At 36.0% G+C, this 25,244-nt stretch overlaps 1 protein-coding gene and 1 long non-coding RNA gene across 3 annotated transcripts in view; one reads left to right on the plus strand and one right to left on the minus strand.

Annotated features, from left to right (window-relative positions):
• LOC142407151 (uncharacterized) overlaps positions 1 to 25,244 on the plus strand; it is a 57,888-nt gene that overhangs the window by 30,849 nt on the left and 1,795 nt on the right. The window lies entirely within an intron of this gene.
• PLEKHH2 (pleckstrin homology, MyTH4 and FERM domain containing H2) overlaps positions 1 to 25,244 on the minus strand; it is a 56,230-nt gene that overhangs the window by 27,446 nt on the left and 3,540 nt on the right. For both annotated transcript variants that reach the window (XM_075496291.1, XM_075496292.1), the window contains exons 2-9: positions 24,040 to 24,169; positions 9,218 to 9,280; positions 8,019 to 8,168; positions 7,488 to 7,571; positions 5,908 to 5,989; positions 3,980 to 4,162; positions 1,254 to 2,242; positions 130 to 205 (exon numbers count right to left, since the gene is read on the minus strand). In XM_075496291.1, coding sequence (XP_075352406.1) covers positions 130 to 205; positions 1,254 to 2,242; positions 3,980 to 4,162; positions 5,908 to 5,989; positions 7,488 to 7,571; positions 8,019 to 8,168; positions 9,218 to 9,280; positions 24,040 to 24,162 — 1,750 coding nt within the window. In that variant the 5' untranslated portion in view covers positions 24,163 to 24,169. The remainder of the gene's footprint in view (positions 1 to 129; positions 206 to 1,253; positions 2,243 to 3,979; positions 4,163 to 5,907; positions 5,990 to 7,487; positions 7,572 to 8,018; positions 8,169 to 9,217; positions 9,281 to 24,039; positions 24,170 to 25,244) is intronic.

Below are 25,244 nucleotides of genomic sequence, written 5' to 3' on the forward strand. Positions count from 1 at the left end.
TTTAAATAGCAGATAACTAAATCTCCATAGAAGTATCTTAGAGGAACATGGGACATTTGGTCCTTGCTTACAAATCACCGTAAGAAGAGAATTTTTGTTCATGAAACAATGAACAGCTAAACCACTTACTTTTGTTAAGAGATTCCATGGTGAAAGCTTCAGACATCCTTAAACCAGATTTGGCTACAGCATAAATTCTGCTTTCCTATATAAGTAGAATGGATTTAGTGGTAGATAATTAAAACACAACAATCACTTTTCTTCTGTTTAGCCTCCCCATAGCCTCCCAGTCTTTGTGTTAGTACAACCACTGTTGTACTAACACAATGGTTGAACTAACACAAAGATGAAATGGCTGATAAAATGGTGTGATCAGTAGCAGCTGAAAAATGCATCTTTCTTTTATATGCCATACCCACCATACCCATAGCCTGTTTCAACCTTTTTTCACACAATGCTTGCCCTTATAGATAACTTCTTTCCAAAAATACTATTATCAGGGGCCAAAGAAGCTATAGCGAGAATATTTTTTAATGGGAAATTGCATGTTAAGAACAGAGAAATGCCATTATGGAGGCAACTTTTCAACAGTTTTGTGTGCCACAATAAGAAAATCTATAATGAAAAAATATGCACTAAAATATATACATAGAAAAGCTGTTACATTAACACATTTTTCATCTCTGAATCATTAGTAAGTTTCTGACTGTGGAACTACAGAATCAGTGAGTCTAGACACAGTTAATTTTGGATTTTATGTAAGAAATATTAGTATCTACTTTAATTCCCTGATTGATGGCTTTAAAATTTTACTTGGAAATATGATCAGTAACTTCCATAGTCTGTAGTTGTCTTCTGTCAACTTAATTGTCTAGATTGTGAGTGGTACAATGGTTATTGCAAAGGCACTGATACCAGCAGTCTTAGGCTTTGTTGGTGTTAAGATAAATAAACAAATGCAGTCACAAGCATTACCTCATTGGATATACTCAAAAGGACATATATAACTTGGATGTGACATGACAAAAATTGGTCTTATCTACAGAAATAGTGACCATGTTTTTCAACAGCAGAAATGCTGTGCTTCAAATCAAACTTGCTTCTGAGTTTGTCCTTCTAGCTGCAGTTAACGTAATGTCCTGTCTTGTCATCAAAAATAGAATGAGAAAGGTAGAAGCAACACAAGTCATAGAAGAGAAGCATGAAAATGAGTTAGTTTCACCAGTAGGAAAAATATCTATCATTACACTTACCCAGGAAGGAAATCGATGTAATGGAGGGGTTGGAGGTTTGTTGCTAGCACCCTTTTTTGTCGTATCACAAGGTTCTTGGGCTTCAGCATTCTGTGCTTCAGTGCAGTCATAGGTAAACACTCCTTCATCACAGCCAATCTCCATTTTCTCTAAAATATCAGTATCTTCTCCATCCACCAGATCAATGTCTGTTTCCTGGGGTCTCCACGGACGTATCATGCTTATGGCATTCCTATTTCTACCAAACATTCTGTCAGAACTCAGCTGGGGCTGGCTTAGATGTTTCTTTGCTAATGCTGAATTTATACTAAACACATTAGGAGTCCTTAACTTCGGAGGTGGCAAATTTGAGGGAGAATCCGATGGCGTTGTGCATTGAGAACCTGCAGAAGTTGCTACAATTGGGTGTTTGGGTGTCAGAGCAGGGGTTAAAATTGGACTTGGGGTATTTGCCTCACTGGATGAGGATGAATAATCTAGCCTCTGAGATTGAAATTTCTTATTCAGTTCATCTGAAGAACTATCTTGGTCTTTCTTTTTACTTGTGAAATCAGAGTTGCACTTTCCACCTGGATTGTTCTGGCCTTTTCTTTGGGACCCTTGCTGCCAGGAGTATAACTTCTTGTGCTGAGTCCTCTGAACACCAAAACTCTCTTCTTCAAATACAGAACTACTGTCATCAGATGCTGTCAAATACATTTCACTTCCCATTCTACTGTACCTTGCGTTCTCTTCAGATGTGTGGCTTGAGAGAGTCGATGCACACCTGGATTTCAGTCCTTTATTCTCTCCTCCATCCTCATCTGAGCTCCAGTCACTCCCAGTAGTGCAGGAGTTCTTTGACATGTCACTGTCTATGTCTTTGGATGAACAGCTCGTTCTCACATTTTTGTTCTGCTCTGATCCAGAGGAACTTTGTTGCAATGACTTCTGACCTGTATTGCTCTCATGTGCAGGACCAGCAAAGGTAGTTTCCAGGATATCCTTCTCTAGAGAAGAAATACAATGACCATGAGAAAATTACATTAGCAAACTTGACTGCTAAAGGATTTTGTCATCATGTCTGCAAATAGTAAGTAGGTAATCATCTCGAATGTGTAAGCACATTTATGTTTTTTGAATATTGTAAACAATAAAACTTAAGAAAATTATTATAAATTTTTGAATGCAACTGAAGTTGCAACAATGTTTGCCAAAAAACTGTAACAGACATTACTCAAAGTTCTAGCCGAACTAAAAATAGCGATAAATGTAAGGATGAGCAGAGTGGAGCCATATTTTAAAGTAAACCAGATATGTATGAAAAAAAAAAAAAAACCCACAAGAAAAGGCTTAAGAGGGCATAAAATTTAGCTGCTTTATTAAATCTAAGGAAAATTAAAATTTAGTAAAAGCTTGTCAGAAAAGATTTACATTAACAAATCGGGTATTCTGAGCATTTCTACGGTGTTTATATACAGAAATTTCTTCTGCAAGCTACTATTGTATTCCCAGTGGTGAAAGATACACAAGAGAGGCTTATGAAAAACACTTAGGGGAAGACACTGTCTTAAAAATAGCTTTGCTTATGCTGTTCACTTTTACCTGGTTTTGCAGGAGAGAGTTATAGCTTGCAGCGTATCAATGATGCCTACGTGCTCCCCCTGAGTTAAAACAGATGCAAGAACGAGGGCCTTTCTACATATTGGGAAAGTTAATGTTAAATAGCTGTGTGAAGTTAAAGTGGATTGGATAAGCCAAAGATTTTAATTTAGTCCGCATTAAAGTAATGAAGTCACAAAAGTTGACCTGCTCCATCTGGGTTCTATTTCTTATCCTTTCCCTTGAAAAAAAATTCTGACGTCAATTTCTTCATCTATAAGAACAGAAATCATAATACATACCCACCTTTATAATGAACTCGGCATCATAGAAATATACGAAATATTAATAGGATCTATTTCAGTTTCTGATTTTCTACAGACCTCAGCTTGCAATTTTGGGTACCACGATTAACTGGAGAAAATGCTGAAGTCATGAATAGTACTGTGGGACTCAAACGAAGGACCAGAGCAACAGTCTGCTTCCTGGGCTTTTCAGTGCTTAAGGGAAGCAGCAAGCTGCAATGCACTTGCTTGTGCTTATAATAGCATAACAGCACGCCAACTTGCTGGCATTGCCAGACTTCAGGGCTTGTTGGGGAAATTGTATGAACTGATCAGGGAGCTTTCTACTTCTTCGGACAGGCAACAATGGTGTGAAAAGATGTCTGAGACTCTTCTGGTTTTTCTGACCTTGATCATACTAATGAAAGATTACTGAGCTGATCTTGTTGAGTTAGGGCATAAAACTAACACTGGGATACCAGTGATACCATAGATAAAATATACAGAAACTGGACTTAGGTGAGGCTCTACACAGGCATAAAACATAAAAGCCCTCCCTGGGGGACTGGCCGCCTTAAAGCTCCTTACGCTACTGTGGAGCAAACCTGGGCCACAACAAATTGTCTCCTTTGCAGCCAAAGCACCTGTCAGCCACTGCATGCTGCCAAACAGTGTATCAGTGGTATTATGGAGACTCTGGTGCTCCATGGGATTTCTTCCTACTAATAGAGACTAGCATTAGGGAGGGAGAGAGTACTGCTATATACTTTCAAAACAGCTGTTCTGGATACACTGACATAGTTGTCGATTTTAGTTTTCCACCTGTGTCAGAATAAAATGGCAGTATCGGTGACTAAGTACCTAGCACGTTTTTGCCTTCAGCGTAGTCTGACTCTTTAGATGAAGACTTGCTTATTTCTTCAAACTTAGGAGATGGTTGAGGACTTCTTGCTCTATTTGAAAAGCATCCAAAAGTCAAACTGCTTAGTCGCTGACACTCTCCAGGTTTTTGTGCTGAAGTAACAGATTTCTTGCCCGTAGCTTCTGAAGAATAGTAATTCAGAAATCTTGTGTTAATGGGATATAGCAAGCTATGCTACTGGTCTCTTTACTCTGAGTGTAAAGTTGTTTTTTTTAAGATAACTAAAATTTAGCAAAAAGATAATAAACAATTTATTATAGGAATAAAAATCTACCTGATACCTCCCCATATCAAAATAAACCAGAGCTACATTTCTAGTTCTTAAAGACTGATTTTTTAGTATAGGAAGAAAAAAAAATATCTTTTAACAATTTCACAGCAATAAAATATAAAACATGCACTTAATACAGAATGAAAACCTAGTGGAAATACCTGATTTTATTCTGCTGTGACTGAAATCAAACCTATGGATTGGTCTAGGATATATAATATGGGAAAGACTGTAGAACAATAGTATTAAAGTATGTGGTGGCCTTCCCTTCAGATAATAATATTAAGAGAATCTGTAACAGGTGCTACAGCAAATATAAAGGAGTAAGTTACCAGGCTTGGAAGGTATATATGGAGGACTTCAAGAGAAGGTGGAAGCATAAAATGATTAACTGCTTCAGGAATACGAAATCCGTCCTTAGGGACAGCTATTCTGCCAGAAACTGATATGAAACAATGCTGTCTATCCCTGTTTATAAAAGGTTCTGTGGCAGACCCAGGAACAAAAGGCCCTTATCCATACCTGTAAACTGTTTAAAACAGTACCACATGATTGTAATTTATAGCCTGTTACCAGCATGGACACTGCAAATGGTAATAAATTTCTTAATATTTTTGAGCATATCAGTAAATGTGTGTTGAAAACCAGCTGACAAATTCTTAGTGTCTCAAAAAGCCTTTGAATAGATCTCTCAGAAGAGGATGACTAAAGCTGTGAAGTGCTGAAGTATACAGAATTGCTACTGATCAAAACATAGCAAAGAAACAAAACAATCCAGCTTCCTCATTAATAGAGTTGCATCTTAGTTTAAAAGCTTCATATTGTGTATGTACATATTTTGTAAATATTTATATTTTCATACATTATGCGTATTATGTGAGTACACACACACATATATACACATATACACACTTTTCTAAATGTCTGTGTATGTACATATATACATGAGATATATTATCAAGAAATGAGGGCTAGGTAGCAAACTAACAAGATTTTCAGATGACAGTAAGTTGTCAGGTCAACCAGGTATGGAAAGGGCTGTGGGAACCTTCAGAGAGACTTAAGAAAGTTGGTTAACAGAGAGCACAGTGGCAAATAAAATTCAACTTCGATTAATGCGAAATAATGCTCTTTGGAGGGGATATTCCTCTTTTCCGTATTTACAATTTACGATTTTTAAATTCACTATATCCACTTGGAGAGGAACCTGGTGATACTGTGGCTGAATTAAGGTTTTGGATCACTGTAGTCAAATGTAGTAATTAAAAAAAACTGATCTGAATTCTGTATGCTATAAAGAACTGAAAGCAAAGATCTAACATAAATCCAGTCAAATCTTACTACTTGCAGAACGTCTTAAATAACAGATATAGCTGTTCACCCAACAAAAAACACTTGTGGTTTGTCTGCATGTCTTTTCAATAAAAATTAAATTATTGCTTGCCTAACACATTCATGTACAGTCACTCTGATGTCAGTTCATACTAACTGAAATCTTTGTGATTTCACAGAATATTTCAATTATGTGGATGCACAAATTAATAGGGAATAGAAAGAAGTATGCATATAGAGAAGTTAAAAGATTTGTACATTTACCTTGCAGTTTAGATTGTACTGTTTTCATCTCTTTGGTTTGCTTTTGGTTGATCAAGCGAAGGTTCTGATTTTCCACCTCTAACTAAAAGCATATAAGTGTAATCTCATCCATCAGTGAATCAATTCTTAAAGTCATTGCATCATTTAGATTTTCTCTGAATTTCTGCCTATCTAAGGATAAAGCTAGTTCAAATGGTGAGTTTCTCTCTGCTACTTCTCTTAATGCCAGTCTAGGCCTTTGTTTATTCTGAACAATGAAATTCCCTGCAATGCTTATTTGCTCAACTTCTGTTAAAATCATTCCCCCAACCCAGCAAACCCACGCCTGCTTTAAAAAGTCTTAATAATTAAAAAAAAAAAAAAAAAAGAAATCTGCATTGGCATTTTTAATAAAAGCAGAGGGCTAGAATTACAAACTTTTGTGCCACTTGGCAAACTCAAGAGCAAGCAGAGGAATTAGAGGGAATGATGGTGCTAATGCCTCCTACCATCCCATGACAAAGATTAAAAAAATAGGTACTGAAAAACTTCATACATAGCAGAAGACCTTCTACAGGAAGAAAAAATCCAACAACCCATTGCTGTAGCCTACTACCAGGAGGTAAAAGATGTTGGTTCAAACTCCTGCTCCGAATTAAGCAAAGAGAAGAACTGAATCTGAGTATCCTGTATCACACAGAGGGGAGCCAGCAATTCCACTTGCCACTGGGTGACACCTTGCCACCTCTGTGAAACTAGCTTGAAATTCTCCATCTTTCAAAATAAGTAAATAGTTTGAGTCATATCTGATTTTCTCCAAACCTTTTCAAGATCATTTTAGCTAAACTTAATTGTGTTTTTATTAAATGATTTCAAAAACTCCCCTCGCAGACTAATAGTAAATGTTACTTCTAGTTTTCTACTTTAAAAATAATAATTTAATTGTTTTTCAACTGGAGTGAGTATAATTTCCAGTTAACCACAACAGAGTAGGATTTTAACTTTTATGGGCAACTTTAAATTTTATACACACAAGGAAGAGAAAGCACACCAAAACTGGCAGCCTTAGGCAGGGCAAAGACATGGTTATCTCACCACAGCACAGAGACAACTGGTCTCTTTTGGGAATAGAGCTGGTGCCCCTGAAACTATTCATGACTAAGAGTACTGTGGGCATTGGAAAACAAAAAATGAGCAAGTCCTTTTTTTCTGCCAGGCCCCAGCAGACTTGGTCGGCTTTCTGGGGATTATTCACACTTTAGGCATCTGCTTGAGCAAGCTCAGTTTGCCAGCTAATCTCTCTCAATTAGTGGTGATAAGTACACCTTCCAGAGAGCAGTTCTGGGCCTTTTCTCCATAAACAGGACCCAGATATACCAGCTGACCAAATTAGACATCAGAATTTAAGTGACATGGATACTCTGCCCTCTGTGCTGTTGTTTTCATTTTTCTTCCTTCAAGCAAATAACTATAGAGATCAATGAAACTGGGAAGCATGTTTTTTTTACTATGGCACAAAGCCCTTTAACAGCCAAAAAGCCTAAGGGATATCCAGTCACACCATTATATTTTCTGTGTAAGTATTGTAGCAAGAGTTATACCTCATGGAGCTTGACTGTCACCCATTCTTTTATTTTAGCTGCTTTTTCTTCTATGATTTTTGCTTCTTGCAGTCTTATTTGCTTCTGGAAAAAAATTGACATAAGCATATTTTTCACCGAGTATTATAGTCTGCCTGAGTAGTATCTTCAGACACAAATCCTAAGATTGCTTGAAGTAATTCAGTCTCCTGGGCAATATATGGTGATTTTGAAAAAAATGATGAATAGGCCCTTCACAGAGGCTGCTGTTCCTCTTTCCTCTAGGAAGAATGAAAGCTCTTCAGAGGAGACAGTGAAGAGGAAGAACATCCTTCCCCTCTTAAAAGTTACATGTTCTTTCAAAGGAAGCCATAGCATAATTTCCAAGTGAATAAATCTTATTCAAATTATATACTTCTAGTGGGAACCTCTTTAATCAAACAGAAATAATGCTAACCTTTTCTGTCCTCTATTGATCTTAATTTTTATTTTCCTTTTGTATAATTAAGAATGGAATTGATGCTCATCTTTTGTAACACCATTATTTCTAACCTGTTCTTCAAGTTGTTGCTCCAATTTTTGTATTATGTCATTTTTATCTTGTATCAGGATCTCCAGATCTTGACATCTCTTATACAACCTGGTTTCTGACTCGCTCGTTTGAACATTAGCTGCTTTTAATTTTTCTTCCATGACCTGTACCTATTTGGAATGTCAAACATAAGACTTTAAGAAACATAATACTCCAAGTTAAAGGTAGTAATTTAATCACAAAATGGACTGTTAAAATTGCCCCCACATTTAAGATTCAAGATAACCCTGCAAAGTTCTGAAGCCTATTTGAGAAGAAATTCTACAGTTCGTTATGTCTCCCTATGCATTTAATACCAATAGGACTAGCAAAACACTGATAGACCTTATACAGATTTTGTTAGTATTAGTGAGAGGCTTCTAGGTTTGTAACACACAAGCTGTTAGAAACAGCAATATGGGAAGAATGCAATTTATGTATAGGGAGCTGTTGTTAGGCTTAATAAACAATGTTTTAATAAATAAACTATTGCACAGTGTAAAAAAACCCAACGAATTATCAGAAGCATTCTAAAAAATGGCTAAAAAGTACTTGGCTTGTAGTCAGGAACGTTTTCTAACTCCAAATTAGTACATGAACATTTTTATTCTTACAATTTTAAGTTTCTATCTGTCTCACAGTAAGATACGAAGGATTTTTAGGGAATACCAGAGATAGGTTCACAAAATGTCTGCAGTAGCTATATCTGCCATTTGGAATCAAAAGACAACTTTGGTTAAATATTTAGCCACGATCTCATTCTTTAGATGATGTAACTTCTACAAGAAAAACAAACAACATAGAATAATCCTATTTAGAGACTGTATTGGATAGCCTCGTTTTATTTTCTTACAGATTTTCTAAAATAGGTCACTGTTTCCTCTCCCTTTTGTTTCCATGTGCATCATATATCAAAGACTCATGATGCATCAATGAAAAAGCTCATTACATGTATCTATTTTTGATTCGTGCTGTTAGCTTTGACTTTACTGAAGTGAAGTGGATAGTGAGCAGAAAAAGGTGTTAGAACATCTCCGGTAAGACAAATCGATAGATGTAAAAAGAAACTGCCTTCTCCCTTTTGAGCAATACTTAAGAAAAACAGCAATTTTCTGAATTTCCCTTCATTACAGTAACATGCACATAGCTAGTGGAGATGTTTTTCAGTTTATATATATACCTGCTGAAAAGCTCTCTCCGCTTGACGATCAGCATCTATAACCTGTTTCTCAAGCTGCTGCATCTGTAGATACATAAAAACATATAGTAAAATGGCCATGCCTTCTGCCTGTCACCAGAAATACCAGAGTGAAACATATTTTCATGGTCTTTTTTGAAAAAGGAAAAGACAGGTTATGGACAGGAGCATAAAAATAAATAAAAGGATAAAAGGTGTGTCAGACTGGGAAGATAATTCATCATTATGACTGTATTAAAACATTGTTAAGATTCTTCTGCAGAAAAAAAATTAATACAGCTTTTCTTCATAGTACAATTTTGTGGCTGGTACATGACATACTGCTTTTTTTCCCTGCTACCAAGAGTAGAAATGCCTTTGACAACAGTCCTGAAACTTTCCTCGTGCAGGCTCATAGTCTTAGAAAGTGCTAAGCTCCTTCATGCCTTTCCAAAACTGGCAAGAGTAAAGGGTACTTGGCACGTTATACAATTTGGCCACTAATTCTTCTGAAGTCGACAAATTTAGCTTTTGGGAGGAATTGTGCTACGAGGCCTGTCCCAGACTCCTCCACCCTCTGCATGAAAGAAGGAGGTATGTGGTAGAAGAGACATGGTGGATTCAGGTGTTACACAGAAAAAAAATGCAAAAAGCCACAGTAGAAATGGATAAAGACAGAGACCAGCACACCATGAGGAGTGAGTGGAGGTCCCTTTTGAGAGGTGAGCGACCCGGATCCGTTCCATTATAATGATGCCTAATAAATCACAGGCTCAACCTTTGCCCTGGGCCTCAGAAAACCCCCTGCATTTTACATGATTTATTTTGAAAGCTTTTCCAACAATATGGAACAGAGGAGTCCAGAAAGAAACTTTTTAAAAACATTTTGTTACATTTTGGTAAGAGGTCTCTACTCTGATTTCGGTGAACAATACAATTATGATTTCTTTAAAAAGTAAACTGAGGTTTGAAATCATACTAGAAAGTACCTAAGGAAATGAATATATTATTTTGTAACTTAAGGACTTACTGGCTCTCAGGAAATACCTAGCTAAGACCTCTGTTCATCTGAAGAGGATGAAACATCAAATACTTAACATTGGGATACTCAATATTGAGCTTCAAAATTGTTCATAGAAAAGCATATGATGCAAATAATGCAAATGAAAATAATTTTATTCCTTCTCCAGCTTACTGCTTGGTTTTAAAACAATCCGTTTCATTCTGTCCTGTTTGTACTCCATTTCTGGCGTCTTTCAGTTTCTTTTTCTGTCTCTTTTTTTTCTCTCCCCAATTATGTTGTCAATCACATGAAACAGTTTTGTGTACTTTTAGTACCTCATCCAGACAAGGACACCGAGTCATCATTTTCTATCAATCAAAAACTGAAAATGGAGAAAATGAGTTTTCACTAACATAAAAAAAAGCTGTGACTGACCTTCTAGTACTTTCTCATATGATATAAAAAACCAAAGTCTACAACATAATACCACAACACACTGTTGATACGAGAGCGACAAACATTTCACAATACGCATGGTTATGGTCGGGTCCCCAGTGAGTTGTTTTGCAAGAGCAGTTCTAAGGACATGATCGTCCCAGTCATTCATGTAGTAACAGTCCAGACAGACGGACAAGGAGGAAAGGAACCTTCGTCGTTCCTCTCTGGTCACATGGATTTAATTTTATATTTGTACAACTTTATGTTGAGATTTTAACTTTGAGTTTAATTTTTAGAATTTTGAATTCTAAAGTTACTTTCCATCTGGTTTTTTGGTTTTATGTTCAAATAGAAGTTTGCTTTACAAGACTTACTTTAATATTGTTTTTAAGACATTTCTTTTTTAGTGAGTTGGGGACTCAGAAATCAAGGTTATTTCTGAATATATGGTCAGCTAACATTCCACTGTAGTAAAAGCATTATGCTAAATCAAGTAAAAGTGCAGCTACTATATCAATAATGAACATTGTTAATACTCTATAATATTTGGACAGAAAACTCCTTCAGGTATTTAAAATGTGAAATTCACTGTTGATAAGTAGCAAGTTGTTCATCAGTTTTCACAGTCAATTTGTAAATGCACGTGATTGCCATGGCAGTAACTGGCAATTTATTTATGTCCCATAAGTAAAATTCAGTTCAGCTGTAAGGTCGTATCAGAAACCTGGCAGATTTAATAAATGGAAATAAAACCTGAAAACGCTGCTTGCCAGGTCCACATAGCTGCCAATGTAGCTCAACTAGCTCTGACTTGGCTTAAACCTGAAAACAACTAGTCTCTCTAGCAGTACCTCATGATCACTGAACCACTGTACAAGCATTAAGCAGTAGTGCTGCTCTTCTATGCAACAATTTGAGTTCTGGATAATACGGTGCACTACAGACCTAAGTTCCTTCCGTGTTTCTGCACTGCAACTGTACAGTGCACCTCTTGCTAGGAATATATACTGTTGCACAGGACCAGGAACATAATAATATGTTGATGTAGACTACTGGGACAAAGAATATGATTTGAATAAAGCTGTTGCTAAGATGAATGTAAAGCTAGGAGCCAAAGGAGCTAAGAGAATAATTACCAAGAAAAATAGCATTGAGAGATTAGAAATGGAAGTACAAGGTTTATTTTCGCTTCTCTGAGAGTTAACTATTTCAAGAAGGTGTGCTAAGGAGCTTTGGGTGATCTCACAATACGGATATGTCAATCAGCTTCCTGGCAACAACTAAATGTGAGATTTCATTTGGAAAATTTCTAAAGGGTCTTAAACTTATTTTAGGAGGCTCCTGTTAAAAAAAGGCAATCTACATTATTCAGCAAGAATGGAAGACCATAGTTACCAAACATGAGCACTTCTATTACAGTTAAATTGGCCAGCATTTCCATAATTTGATGCTACATAAAAATTACTAAATAAGTCCTGATTTTCCCTTTATTTAGAGTTTATATAGGTTTGTTTTGCAGTGTCTATTGTAACAATAATGAAACTTAAAAAATATATAATTTTTCTCCCATTTGCATAAATAACCTCTAACCAATCCGCAAAATGGTTTTGCCCGAAAAATGAGATTCACATCTGTACTCTGACTGCTTTGCTACTCTATAGGCCTGTGAAGTTAAAGAGAAAAAATGATTGCTTTAGGATACTCTGAAGGTTATCAAACTTGTTGGGCAAAAGATTGGAACTAGTTCCAAGGGAAGGATTTCTCTTCACAAAGACAACCTAGCCTTAAACCTTCTTCTTAAGTTAGCAAGAGGTTTCATAACAATGACTACAGCATTACTGAGAGAGAGAGAGAGAGAGAGCAGAGAAGGTGAAAATATGTGACTGGACTAATAGCTAATTGTTTAAATCAAAAGTCATACTTTTAACTCCTCAAGAATAAAATGCAGTGGTAAATTCTCTTTACCCAGTGACTACGAAGACAATTTCAGACCAGATCCTCAGATTATTAAAAAAATAAAGGTAAATGATACCTAAACTTAACCTCATGATGGAAGTGGCAGGTAACTGTAGCCATATCCAAATTTGGAGGCAAAGGTCAGTGTGCTTTACAGATGCAGAAGAAAGAACTCTTACCTATGAGTGCAACTTAAATATTGATGACCAACTCTGACTTTATACAGAAAGTGATTTGAAAAACAAAAAAGTCTGTTGAATTAGACCTCTGTTCCACCAGCTTCTTTCTATATAGATCTATGCAAATCACCAGTATCACTGGAATTAAATGGTATATATCTGCTGTTAGGCTAGACATTTCTTGAGTGAACTACAGTCTGTAAAGTATCAACAGACATAAAGCTGGCTTCCCAGGAGAAACATGGAGGGCCAGCATGTCATTGATACCATCTGGCATGTGAAATATATTTAAGCTTAATTTTCTATCATGTCCTGAATGAGATAACTTGAAATAATGCCCCAGTTCTACAAACTTCTTGGAAGGAATATTCTTGTCATGCACATCTATGATTGGTTCAGGCTCTTTCCAAAATTCATTAAGGATTCAGAGGTGTCCTGTCATAATCTATACTGGGTTTGGTTTTACAGTCTTAAATATAAAGAATAAATGTTTTAGGCCCATGAACAAAAAATACATGCATACTGCCTAATGACCAATATCAACATAGGTACAGAAGAACAGACTGCTACTTTAACCTGCACTTTCTCCTCCTCTTTTTGAGTATAAAAATCCTCTTACAATTTTCAGAAAACGTGTTAGTGCACGCTGCATCAATTATCTGAATTGTGGAAAATAGTATCTATTGTTAAACAGATTTGTTTTTAAACTTAGTAAGGAAATAACCACTCTACATCTGACACTCATCAAATTGAGCTATTTTTGTTCAAACAATGAACAGAGAAATGCCACATGTGAATAAATACTGAATGCTTTGAAGAAACATGGCAGCAATAAAAACAAAGAGGTGCACTGCCTTGGAGGTCTGGACATTGAAGCACAACACACAGTCACTGGGGATTTTTTACAATACAAAAGCAAATCATATAGTGATTCTTTTTCAAAGTTCACCTGGAAGTTTCTTGACTGTATTCAGAAATGTTCAGCATAGATTTTTGTGCAAGTAAAAAAATTTTCATTTTATTAAAACATGTATTGCATGAAATCACATCTATTTTTGCACCAAAGGGTATGAACTCAAAAGTCATCACTTATAAATTTAAAAAAATACTCCATTTGTATGCATATATGTGTATATGTACTTTCATTTATATACACACATAGATACAGATCATAGTTCCTGTAATGTGTGTTAGAGAGAAATTAGAGCACTAAACTGATAACTTTCCTGATATTTTAAATAATTATTTAATAATTTTAAAGGAAATCTTTTATTTTAAAAATAAAAATTGTTGGAATTCTTTCCTTTTTGAGATCTGAAAAATGTTATTGATAGGAATAGAAACATAATTTTTATCCAAGTCAATTTTCGACAGAATAACTTGTCCCATTCACATTTAAAATTTACATGATAATCAGTGCATAATACACTGTCTCCTAATTTTTAACATAAAAAACACAGTTGTATCATGTAGACTTTTTGGAAATCTTTTTGACATAAACACAGGAAAAAATACAACCATTAATGAACGAAAAGAAAAGCACCACTTCAAAGCATGCTGGTAATAGGTCAGAGTTTTCATAAAGCAAAAAGGAGTTAAAACCTAATGTTTCTGAAGCAGAAATACAGCCTGTCTATTGATTAAGTGCAGAACTTCCAGTGACTTGAGAACAGTATGTTTAGAGTCTGCTTTTTTCCTTGCATTTCAATTTTTCAATTCTTCCTCATCTGAAAAAAGGCCCAAACCATCTGTGGTTGAAAAACAGTGTTCCACATACAAAGAAAAGTACTAACTCTGTCCATTTTTAGATTTAGCGAACTGATAGTTCGCTAAACCACACAGGTTTTCCTCACACCCCACAGGACTTATCAAAACTGAAGAAACATGGGGATATGGTTTGCTTCTATAAATAAACAAACAGGAGAAGCAAGTGAGGGATAAAGACACCTACAACTGCCTTTCAAAGGTGCAAGCAGATATAAACAGGTGATGAATAAACATAGGCTGTAAATTAGAAGACCCTCATTTTCCACATTGACTAAAAAAGATTTTGGAACTGCCTTCTAATAGAAGCTATAAATGCTGAAGATCTGACTTTTTATGCGGTGCTTGATACGTTTATAAATGGTTTGAAGAACATGCCTGCCAGCTATTCCAGAGCACTGCATGTGACCAAGATTTCCTCTTTTGGTTCTATATTCCTATGTTTAAACCCAGATATTTCAACAAATCTCTGCATTTCCTTAGGAAAAGAGCCAGTACTGCTTAAAAGCAAGTCATCTGTTTGTCAGTGGCTTTGATGACCACCAGTTTTCATGTTTTAAAATATGCTATGCCCAGTCTATACATGTATAAAGCCTTGCATACGTTTGTTAGTTAAAAGCAATGGTAAAACTGTTTCAGAAGCATGACTTACTCTTTTTACAAAAAGGTCTCTCTTCTGGTGGTTTAGCTTAGGAAAACACAGTAATATTCCTCCTACTTCTGTAACTCATTTATTAAAGAGCTGACTGGGTATGTTCTATCCATATTTTCAGACATTATTCCTTCTGTCTTGACACTGATTTCTCTTCTACGTATTATGCATCTTCCATAAGGACAGTGCTAAATCTTTATAAACTACAACAAACTTTAAAATGTGACCTGACCAACTAATCCACATAGGCAAAACACCTAAAGAACACAGATGTAAAATCCAGATATTAATATTTCACAAGAGAAATAAACAAGAAGATAATTTGTGAAGAAGGAATTAGCACATCCCTTGGGTAAGATACACGTTGTTCTTTACTGGATGATTTTTTAATCCCAAAGGCAACACAATCATTAGAAACACTTGTCTTTTATATAACAGCTTTGCATTTTAACTAATTAATAGAAATCCATCTTGTCTCATAAATCTAGGAAGTGATACTTCAGACCTATCTGTGTTTATAAAATCAAATATGCCTTCAGTAAAAAATGAAATTGAATACGTTGGCACAAAAGCTTTTCCCTAGAACAAGATGAAACTTATAAAAACATTTCTCTACGGTGTGGATTTAGTCGTCAAAATGAAGAACTGCTTTCTGAACCAGATCTTCTTTTCTGTCATAGATCTCCCCAAAAAGGCTAATGCTAAAAGCTAAGTCTTAATGGGGCTCAAGTGTTCCTTAGGCTACTCACAGATCAAGCATGGTGAGTTTTCTTCACTATTTTACTGGTTCATAGTATATGGAGTTTTACTGTTTGTTATTATTTCCTACATGAAAAAAAAAATCTTTAGATTAAAGAATTAGTTATCTGGCTTAAATCCCAAAAGCTACAGCCTTATTTTTCCTTCAAATTCCACCTGAATGCCCACCTAGGTTACGACTACTGCAAAACTCAGCTTAGTGCTCACAACCTGGCAGCTCGCAAGCTGCCACTTTTCAGTGCACTCCCATTTTTTCCTTCTCCTGTCTTCTCCATTTTTAATACCAATTAAAAAGTAAAAGGCTACAATTCTCATGAACAAAGCAGTGTCAACTATTCCTCTGCAAATCTGCCATCTAACCAACTCCTCATTTTATCTCTTTTTCTGTTCAGACTGTTCACCACAGGGATTATCTCTTTTCTCTGCCTCAATCGTGGTCAAAAATATGGAGTGTAAAAGCAATTTGGTCTTTTACGCCAACTTTATATATATGTGTATGTATGTATACACACACACACATATATACACTCCTCCTCCTTCTCCTGAAGATGGCTAGTAGTTCTACAGTCTTGATGTGCAGCATCACAATCCTGTCCACTTCTAACTACAGCAACTTCTGGCACTGCTCTCCTACTTAGGCAAAAGGCACTTCTTAATTGCAAGTCTCTCTTAACTCTCCTTTTTAGCTCTTCAGCTCATTCGCATGAACTATGTTTAGCACAAAAGCCTTTCCTTGGAACAAAATGAAATCTACAAAAATTATCAGTCTCCATCTGCTCAGTTTCCAAAATGATCGTGCTCAAAATTTTTATCAGTCTCCATGACATGAGACCAGTCTTACCACCGAGTTATATTTTACTTCTTTCAAGTTCTTTCCAATATTTAAACATGATTTTAAGAATTATTGTTGAGCTCAAAAGGTTTTCCTAGTGCTCGCTAAATGTGTGAAAAGTATATATGAAAAAGCAATCTTTCACATTTCCCCTGAGTTCATTATAGTAAAATTAATGACTTCTTCTGGAAACTATATAAATTAAAAATACGGAACAGAAAAGCCTGGGGAGGAAGCTCTTCCAGAATTAGTAGTCTGGGACAGCTGCCAGTAAATATACAGACTTAAAAAAGTTAAATTCAGCAGTGGGATTTGGGGAGGCAGTGTAGTGAAGGTCAAATGAGCAGCATGTAATGTTGGCTGAATAATTGTGCTTTTCCCAGTGACAGTCATAGGACTTTCCTAAGCCTGGTAAAATACTAGAAACGTTCACTCTTTCTGGCTGTCTTCTTTTCCAACTCACATCTTGTCTTGATAGTTAAGTTGCAGCGACACAATCAAATACAAATTAGGCAGACCGCCACTCTAGCACCAACAACCATTCCTATAACATTCAAAATCTTGAAAAAGGTGAAGATACTGTTTAGCAAGGTGGAAGAATGTACCAAAGCACTTTGGCAGGCAAGGAAAAAGAAGTCTCACATGGTGGTTAAAATGAAAAGAGAAATGTATCACAACTGGATGTTCAACTGTATTAAAAGGCAGCTGTCTGCTTTGTTTTCTTTTGATCATTGTACTGCAACTGTGGAACGTCTGCTACTTCTGCCTCGCTGAACTGTGAGTTCTGATTAGAGCCACAACATCAACATCTGAAATAGGAGACCTTTCTTCCATGCCACTGCCTGAGAGGTGATGGCTTAAGAATCAAAGGTACCACTGACTGCCAGAGTTTAAAAAATTGAAAACTTGACTGAAACTGAATTTATTCATGAAATTAAAGTGTATGGGACACCTAGGACACAAGGATGGTAAAGGAGCAAGAGATTCCAGAAATACATGTAAGGCAGCTTAATGCAGTTTGAAGACATGACAACGGATATTTAAAGTCTGAAAATACTCTCTGAGGGAATGAAAATTAAATGCATAATTTCTAAGTGCAAAAAAGAGTTCCCTCCGCAGAAAATGGAGAAAAAACATCTTGTAGCTCCTTCAAGTGAAATGCTAAACAAATATTAGATCGGCTAAGGATCTGCACAGGTGCCTGCCCACTATCACGGCTTCCACAAGTTCCATCAACTTGCCCACCTCAGGTGGGCTGGAATAGTACGGATGCCCTCATCTCTGTACCACCAGAGGGAAGATATTCATCCTCTGGCCTCACAGCAAGGAGCAAGGGCTGTGCTCTTTCATGCCATTACGCAGCCTGGCCTCTACAAGAACAGCTAATTTATTGCTTCCTGAGTTCTCTTCTTTCTTTTTTTTCCATCTTCACCCTCCCTAGAAAGAATGTAGGTTTAAGACATACAAAAACAGTGAAACTCCCCCCCCCATTCTAAAAAGGCATGGCATAAACTTTAGACAAGGGATAAAAACAGAGTTATAGGGAAAAAGGTATGGGTATGAAAAAGGCGTAAACAAACCTAAGACTCTAACCATATAAACTTTTAACTTTTATTCTCTTTAACTTTCCTCACTTTCTCGTCTCTGTGTCTTCCTGATTGCATCTGAATTATTTTTCATGACAAGAAGTTTTTAAGAGCAACTGAAATACTGAAAAATAACCTTCATTTTAATAATTTTGGTAGTACGGTGTTTTGCTCCTTTTTACTTTATCCTTCATAATCCTTTGAATGTAAATGGAAATACTCATTGTGCTTCTTACAATTTTCATATTGGCAATCACTGCACAAGTCAAATGTGTTATGGACCTTTCCTCTGAAAACATTAATCTTGAAATTGTCATGCCACAGATAACAAAACACACTGCATCTGCTTCATTTTGAAATGTCAAATGACATACCATAAATACGCCTGCAAAATGAATAAAAATACAGTGGGACATGGATTTAGCTGTTGGTTTGTAAGACAAAGTCAGGAATGTGTTATGCTTTGGAATATATTGTAAATAGCATTTGGCCTAAAAATCAGTTATCATTCAATTTTCATAGTCTGTACAGAAAGTATAAATATTATTGCATTTGTCATGTACACACTCAGTTGCCTGCTGAGCATGTATACAGACAACATCCAAATGGAAGGTTAAAAGCAAATCAATACATATATGAAAATAATCCTCTCTCTTAATCATTTATATTTGTTAAAAATCATTCAAAGTATAAAAAAATGACCTTCAGCACTGAAGGAAACAAACTTGGAGACATTAATGTGAATGTTGGGTATTACTGGAAAGCCCATAATGCAACATTTGGGATAGTGCCATGTTCAGTCCTTATGGGATCTGATGAAAAAGAAATTCAGTGGAGGCCGCCCAGGAGGAAATTCAACACAGCTATGTAGTTTGTCTACTAAAATGATTTTTTAGTGATAGGAAAAACATTAACTTTATACCTGATGTTGCACACATATTTTAGGTGAAAAATGTACTTACTATGAAAAGAATGAGGGTCACCAACTTTTCCTATGACATGAAATGCTAGCTAGGAGCTAAACTTGCGGTAGAATACTATAATCTTTTATTCAGTGAAGGTTTTTTTAGTAAACTCTTCATATGCATAACACTCAAGCTGCATTAAAATAAATGCTTCTACCTAAAACTCGGTTCCACAGCCATCCTAAATTTGGCGTACTAGGGATACTTTCTACATCATTCCTTAAATTCCTGTAAAGACCTCTCCCACTTACAGCAGCAGCTTCTGCTTAAAACTCCAACAAGGTCTCTTTCTTTGCATGTTAGATTTATAAATATAGACTTGGCAAAATGAAAACAAATAAAAACCCCAAACAAATAAAAAACAGTGAATGGATTAGTTTTCTGAAAACATTGTATATTCCTTTGCTCCTCTCTCTTCTTCTCCCCAAATTCACTACAAAATTAAAGTTCTGGTAGCCATGCTGCTGAAACGCACTTACAATGCAAATTTCTTGAACTCCTCAACCACTGAGGTTCAAGGATGAGTATTTGCTGGACTTACAAAACCCAGTAAATAGTTTGTTTTTTTAAATTTGAACACATCTATTAGAGGAATATACTGAAGACTTCCCATGTTGATCGCTTGTTTATTTGCAGGGGCACTATTAAATAAAACAACTTTGCAAAGGTATTTGATTCCCAGTGTATAAGAAAAGTATCTCAATTAATCCACTGCCTGAATACGCTTGCAGAAGCACATAGGTCACAGACACAAATGTTGAAAAAGGACAGATTCAAGCAAACCCTTATTAAAATCTAGTTTTAGACTAAGTTACAGAACAAATGTAAGAGGAAAAACCCAATGGCAGTTCCTGAGAAGTTATACACACAGTGTAATAGGATATAAACTCCTTTTCCTGATTTACTGTCTTGAAGAGATACCTCTCAAATACATGCAGAGGAGGAAGACTGGAGAACTACCACCAACTCATTTCTCTTACCTTCCTGCAGAGACCACCTGTTTTGTCACAATATCACCCTCACCGTTTTCTACAACAGTTACATAGTTTAATACCCATGAGGGTTTTATGTCTGTCACGCCCTAGTACTGTGATTTCGGCTGCTACTTTGAAGTAGAATGCTGTCTGGTGCTATTGTTCAGTGTTTTAGTACACATTTCATAGCACAGAGATGATTGTAAACAAAACCACAAATAAAGGCCTGCGCTAATCAAAGTACGAGTGGGAAATATTTATGTGCTTTGCAAATTTGTTTCATTCTATAACAGGTAGCAAATCTAGAAAGTACCTATAAAGACTGACATCAGCTGTATTTTCCTCTCGTCGCCACTATCAGGATGCCCACCAAGTATTGGCCGATCAGGTCTTCATTATTCACTTTGCAATTTCCCAAATACATTGTTGAGTAACAATTCCGTGCAGTTCAATCTCAAACTAGTGCGAGTGTATCTTTCCCTTTACAAATACTGAGAAGTGTTTGTATAATTTGGAATTTTAAAAGTAAAAATATGTGAAAAATAACCACTGAATTGTTACAAATAAAACCAACATACAAATAAATACAGCTAAGACTTTAGTGCCCATTTTGAAAATTGCTGGGTTTGAATTGTGCAAGATTGATAAATCTGAAGATGAGTATGGTCTAATTTTGTTGAGCTCTGACCAGTCTTTGATGCATGTCCCAAGTGAATTCCAGTTTATGAATGAAAGATTCATATTAAAAAGTCAAAGTGACAAAGTGAGGAGAGGGATCGTTTTTCATGAAGTCTGCTAATGCTCTACTCTGGAGAGTAATATATCAAATTATCCCAACTGAATACTTGTTGGACCTGTGGTCTTCAATAGAAAATATTTCTCCCATTTTTACCTCCTGTAAACACTTTGCTTTTTCTCAAATTTCTGAGAAAGCTAAAGCAAACTAAAACAAGAGGGCAGTAACATGACACGTTCTTAAGATTTTGTAATCTATTTTGGACTCATGTTTCTCACAGATGAGAGAGAATAAGTAATTTTCCTTTGAATGCTTTGTTTTAAGCACAGTGCTGAAGATTTGCCATTTTATCCCTCTTATTCTGTTTTCTTTTTAAATGCCGACTTCTGAAATTATATGATTATGCATACATTTCTATGAATTTAAGAGGACATTTTTAGCAGTTAAGAGCCTGTAAATGCAAACTGTAAAGGAACAAAGTGAAAAGTCAAACAGAAAGCATTCAAACTTCTAAAATATTTTTTTTAAACTTAGATAGTTTTGTGAAGTGCTTGTTCATGAATCTTAATGTTTTGGTTGCCAAAACTATAATCGGCAGCAGCTGCATAAAACATGGTAGTTATGGCTGCTGGAAAGTCCCTAGAAAAGTCATGTCCGGTGTTTAGCCAGTTGACTTCCATCCCGAACGGTAGTGATCCAAATGGGGTGAAGAGACAGGAGAGATATATGACATCTAACAGCCCCGACTGCGTAAGCATCCAGTAATCTGTTGAGTGTTACAGCAGACAGTATTGTACTCTGATGGATGTTCTCCTCCAAGACTGATGATAATGATTTATTAACTCGTCTTTGGACTTCGCTAACTGCAATGAAGGGCACAAGTAGTTTTCCTTTTCTTTTTATTTTTAAATGAAATGTCAAAGGATGGCATTTGTACAGCTGGTCGCGCTTTCAAAACCCAATATTCTGCAATACCTGTTCAATGAGAGTTTGCCATACAGAAAAACTGCAGGATGGGGTAAAAAATTAAGAGTTTTCAACTACACTGCTTTCTAACAGCAATATTTTTAGCCACACCAAAGCAGAGATATTTGGAGTACTAACTGTAAAAATACAATTCCAGTGGAACTCAGTATTATTACACAATCATTTTACACTGCTGTAAATTTTCATGTTCGCTTTAGTAAAAAAGATCTATATAATGAAAAAGCGTCTAATCCAGAAAATACTGAATTTCTTTATTCCATCCTTTTTCCATCTCAAATTGAGGTTTTGTACCTCCATAGAAGAGATAAGGGCACAAATAGATAAAATGAATAGTAACAAATTGCCAAATGATATTCAGTCAAGAACTGGATGTTACAGTTGAACCAACTACTGATCTGTAAGTCTGATGTCCGTAGTAAGCAAATTAGTGGAAACTCTAAGAGCAGAATTAGGGAGCACATGGCTAAGTATGATAGACGAGGGAAGAGTCGAAGTGGTGCTTACAAAGAGCAGTGTTGGCTCACAAAGCTATTGCAGTTCTTTGAGGGGATCACCAAGGCTGCAGACAGGGGAGATCTGGTTTATATAATTAACCGGATTTTGGAAAGTGTTTAAAGGAAACAAACAGCCACAGGGTAGGAGGGAATGTCCCTCCATGAATTTAAAAACTGGCTCAACAATAAAAACAGTAGGTGATTGGTTACTTCCCACAGTGACTGGTGGCTATCAGTGCAGATCTGCAGAGATTTGTTCAGGCCATATGCTGTTGAGCATAATCATAGACATTTGGTAACAGGCATTGGGCAGTAAAGCGACCAAGTTTTTTGATGATATTTTGTTATTCAAGATAATAGAAGCTTTCTGACCAGAAAGACTTATAAGACGGTCCTTACAAAATTTAATGACCAGTCAGTAAAGTAACAAATGACGTGTAATATGGAAATCTAAAGGACTTTGAGTAAGATCCTGGAATTAAGATAGGTATCTCCATGAAAACATACTCGATGGTTAATTTAGCTGTCAAAGAAAACAAACTGTTAAACCTTATTAGGGAAGGAATGGAGCACGTAACTGTGTACATCATCCACGGTTCTTCATAAATACAAAAATACATGTTTTTCCTGCTTGAATACTATTTAGTTCTTGGCCCCACAAAAATATAGTAAAATGGGAATGATTCAAAGACGGCTAAATGTGGATGCTAAATTTATTTATGGCTTCAAAGGGCGATTGGATAAGTTCACAAAAGAGAAGCATTAACATAAATGTATAAAATGAAAGTATCTTCACTCTAACATACTATAAAAGGATCTGAATTTTATTTTTCTTTTTGGAGGGAAGCAATTGATGGACAATTTAGCTCTAGGAAGAATAGAGTAGTTTTGACAAAATAACTTTTTAACTAGAAATTCATTGAAGTCAGTATTAATGATAACAGAGTCCCAAAGATTCTCTAGAATGTTTTGTCCCTTGCACCCTTTTAACTGCATTGTTCTGTGAAAATGTTGCCAGGTAAATACAACAGTGGGTTTTTTCTATTTCAGATATGATGAGCCATAGTTGGAGGTGTCTTATAGGAAAACCAAGTCTGGTAAATCATATGATTCGGCAAGGAATGCTGGGGAAAATAATACTTCTGGATTTTCTCCCCAGTGATTTCTGTGTCTTAAATCAGATCTTAAATATTTAGGAAAATGTGTTAACTATTAACTTCAATGTTGTAAAAGTGATTACTGGATACATATTTTTCTCTGCAGGGAGTTGCCAGTGTGTTCTTATTTGAAAATGAACATTTCTTGCTGGCAAATCTAACGTGTGAAATTCTTTCACAGCATTAAAACATACTTGTTTTCCATATATTTTGTTTTAAAATTCTTTTTTTTTCCTCCTGAAAAAATCCCAGTACTTGTAATCTCAAACCATGACATGTGATCAGCCCCCATCATCACATAAAATCATTTATACAGCATTAAAATTCATACCACGAGACCTACCTTTTCTGCTAACAATTCTCTGATCTTGCTTGCCTGGAGACGAAACTTCATTAACTGTGACTCCAGAGTTAAACATCTTTCCTTCCAGTTTACAGTACCTTCTGGCTCTGAAAGTTCAGCCATATTTATGCTAGGAAAAGAAAGGAAAAAACTCCCCACGTCAAATTGAGTCTGTATTTAATGTCTGACTTTTTTTAAATATACATACTAACTTACTTTATATAAATCTCAAGAATGCCTGCAAATTTTGTACATGTACAGCTTCATAAAACTTAGTAAAAGTACATTAGTCTACAAAGGCCCTTATCGTAACTGGGAGATTTCTGAAATCTGTGTTGATAATATTTAGGTTTATCATAATTTAATTTCTTCAATTATTTTGGGGCTGCAATATGTTTTCCCTGATAAGCAGAGACACATCATGCATTTTAATCTTCAGTTACTGTATATATCCTTTCTTACATAGAAGAGGCTTGTAGAGAACTGAGCTTTTGCTAAGAAAATGCCTTATACAGGTGTAACTACCTGTGAGTTAGTAGCACATTTGGTTTTATGCAAGTTTAATGTCTGGCAGATGACTCTTTAAAAAGTGTTTTAAAAATCTTGTGCTTAATCAAATGGCCTTTAAAATGTACTATCCTTCATGAGATGCAAGGGTGGTTTATGGTTCCAAATGTAAAGGCAGGTGAGCAAAGGGTCCCTAACAGGTCCTCTGCATGAAAAACAATCCCTTTACATTAGCTGTTGCAGATCTCAGGACATCCTGATTCATGCATGTTTCGGGTTCAAATCTGTGTTTTTATCTACATTTAACTGCTCATGCCTTCTGAAAATTAAGCTCAGTGCCCTTTTGGACAAGCACTGCTGGAAAAGTTATTCAGGATGAGAGCTGGCCCATCATGGTTTGAGTCTGAGAAGCCAAGAAAATCATCTGTGTGTAAGCAGAAGGACTGGGCTCTGTTGTATTCCAGCTATTTGTAGACAGCTTAATAGAGAGTAAGTGGATGGCTGAATGTAACCATTCAGTCCAAGAAGTTCCCTTGCGAGCAAAGGCCCTGGCCTTTGCAGGGCCCTGAACATGTAGGTTTGGCTTTGCAAATAAAGCTTGAATTCCCCCTAAGTATTCAATTTATCTCCAAAATAACAAACAGCCATAAAAACACCATTCAGTGGAAGGCAGCTGGAAGATCACAACAACAACAAAA

The sequence above is a fragment of the Mycteria americana genome, chromosome 3, assembly GCF_035582795.1.
Source record: "Mycteria americana isolate JAX WOST 10 ecotype Jacksonville Zoo and Gardens chromosome 3, USCA_MyAme_1.0, whole genome shotgun sequence".
In the NCBI taxonomy this organism is placed as follows: Eukaryota; Metazoa; Chordata; class Aves; order Ciconiiformes; family Ciconiidae; genus Mycteria; species Mycteria americana.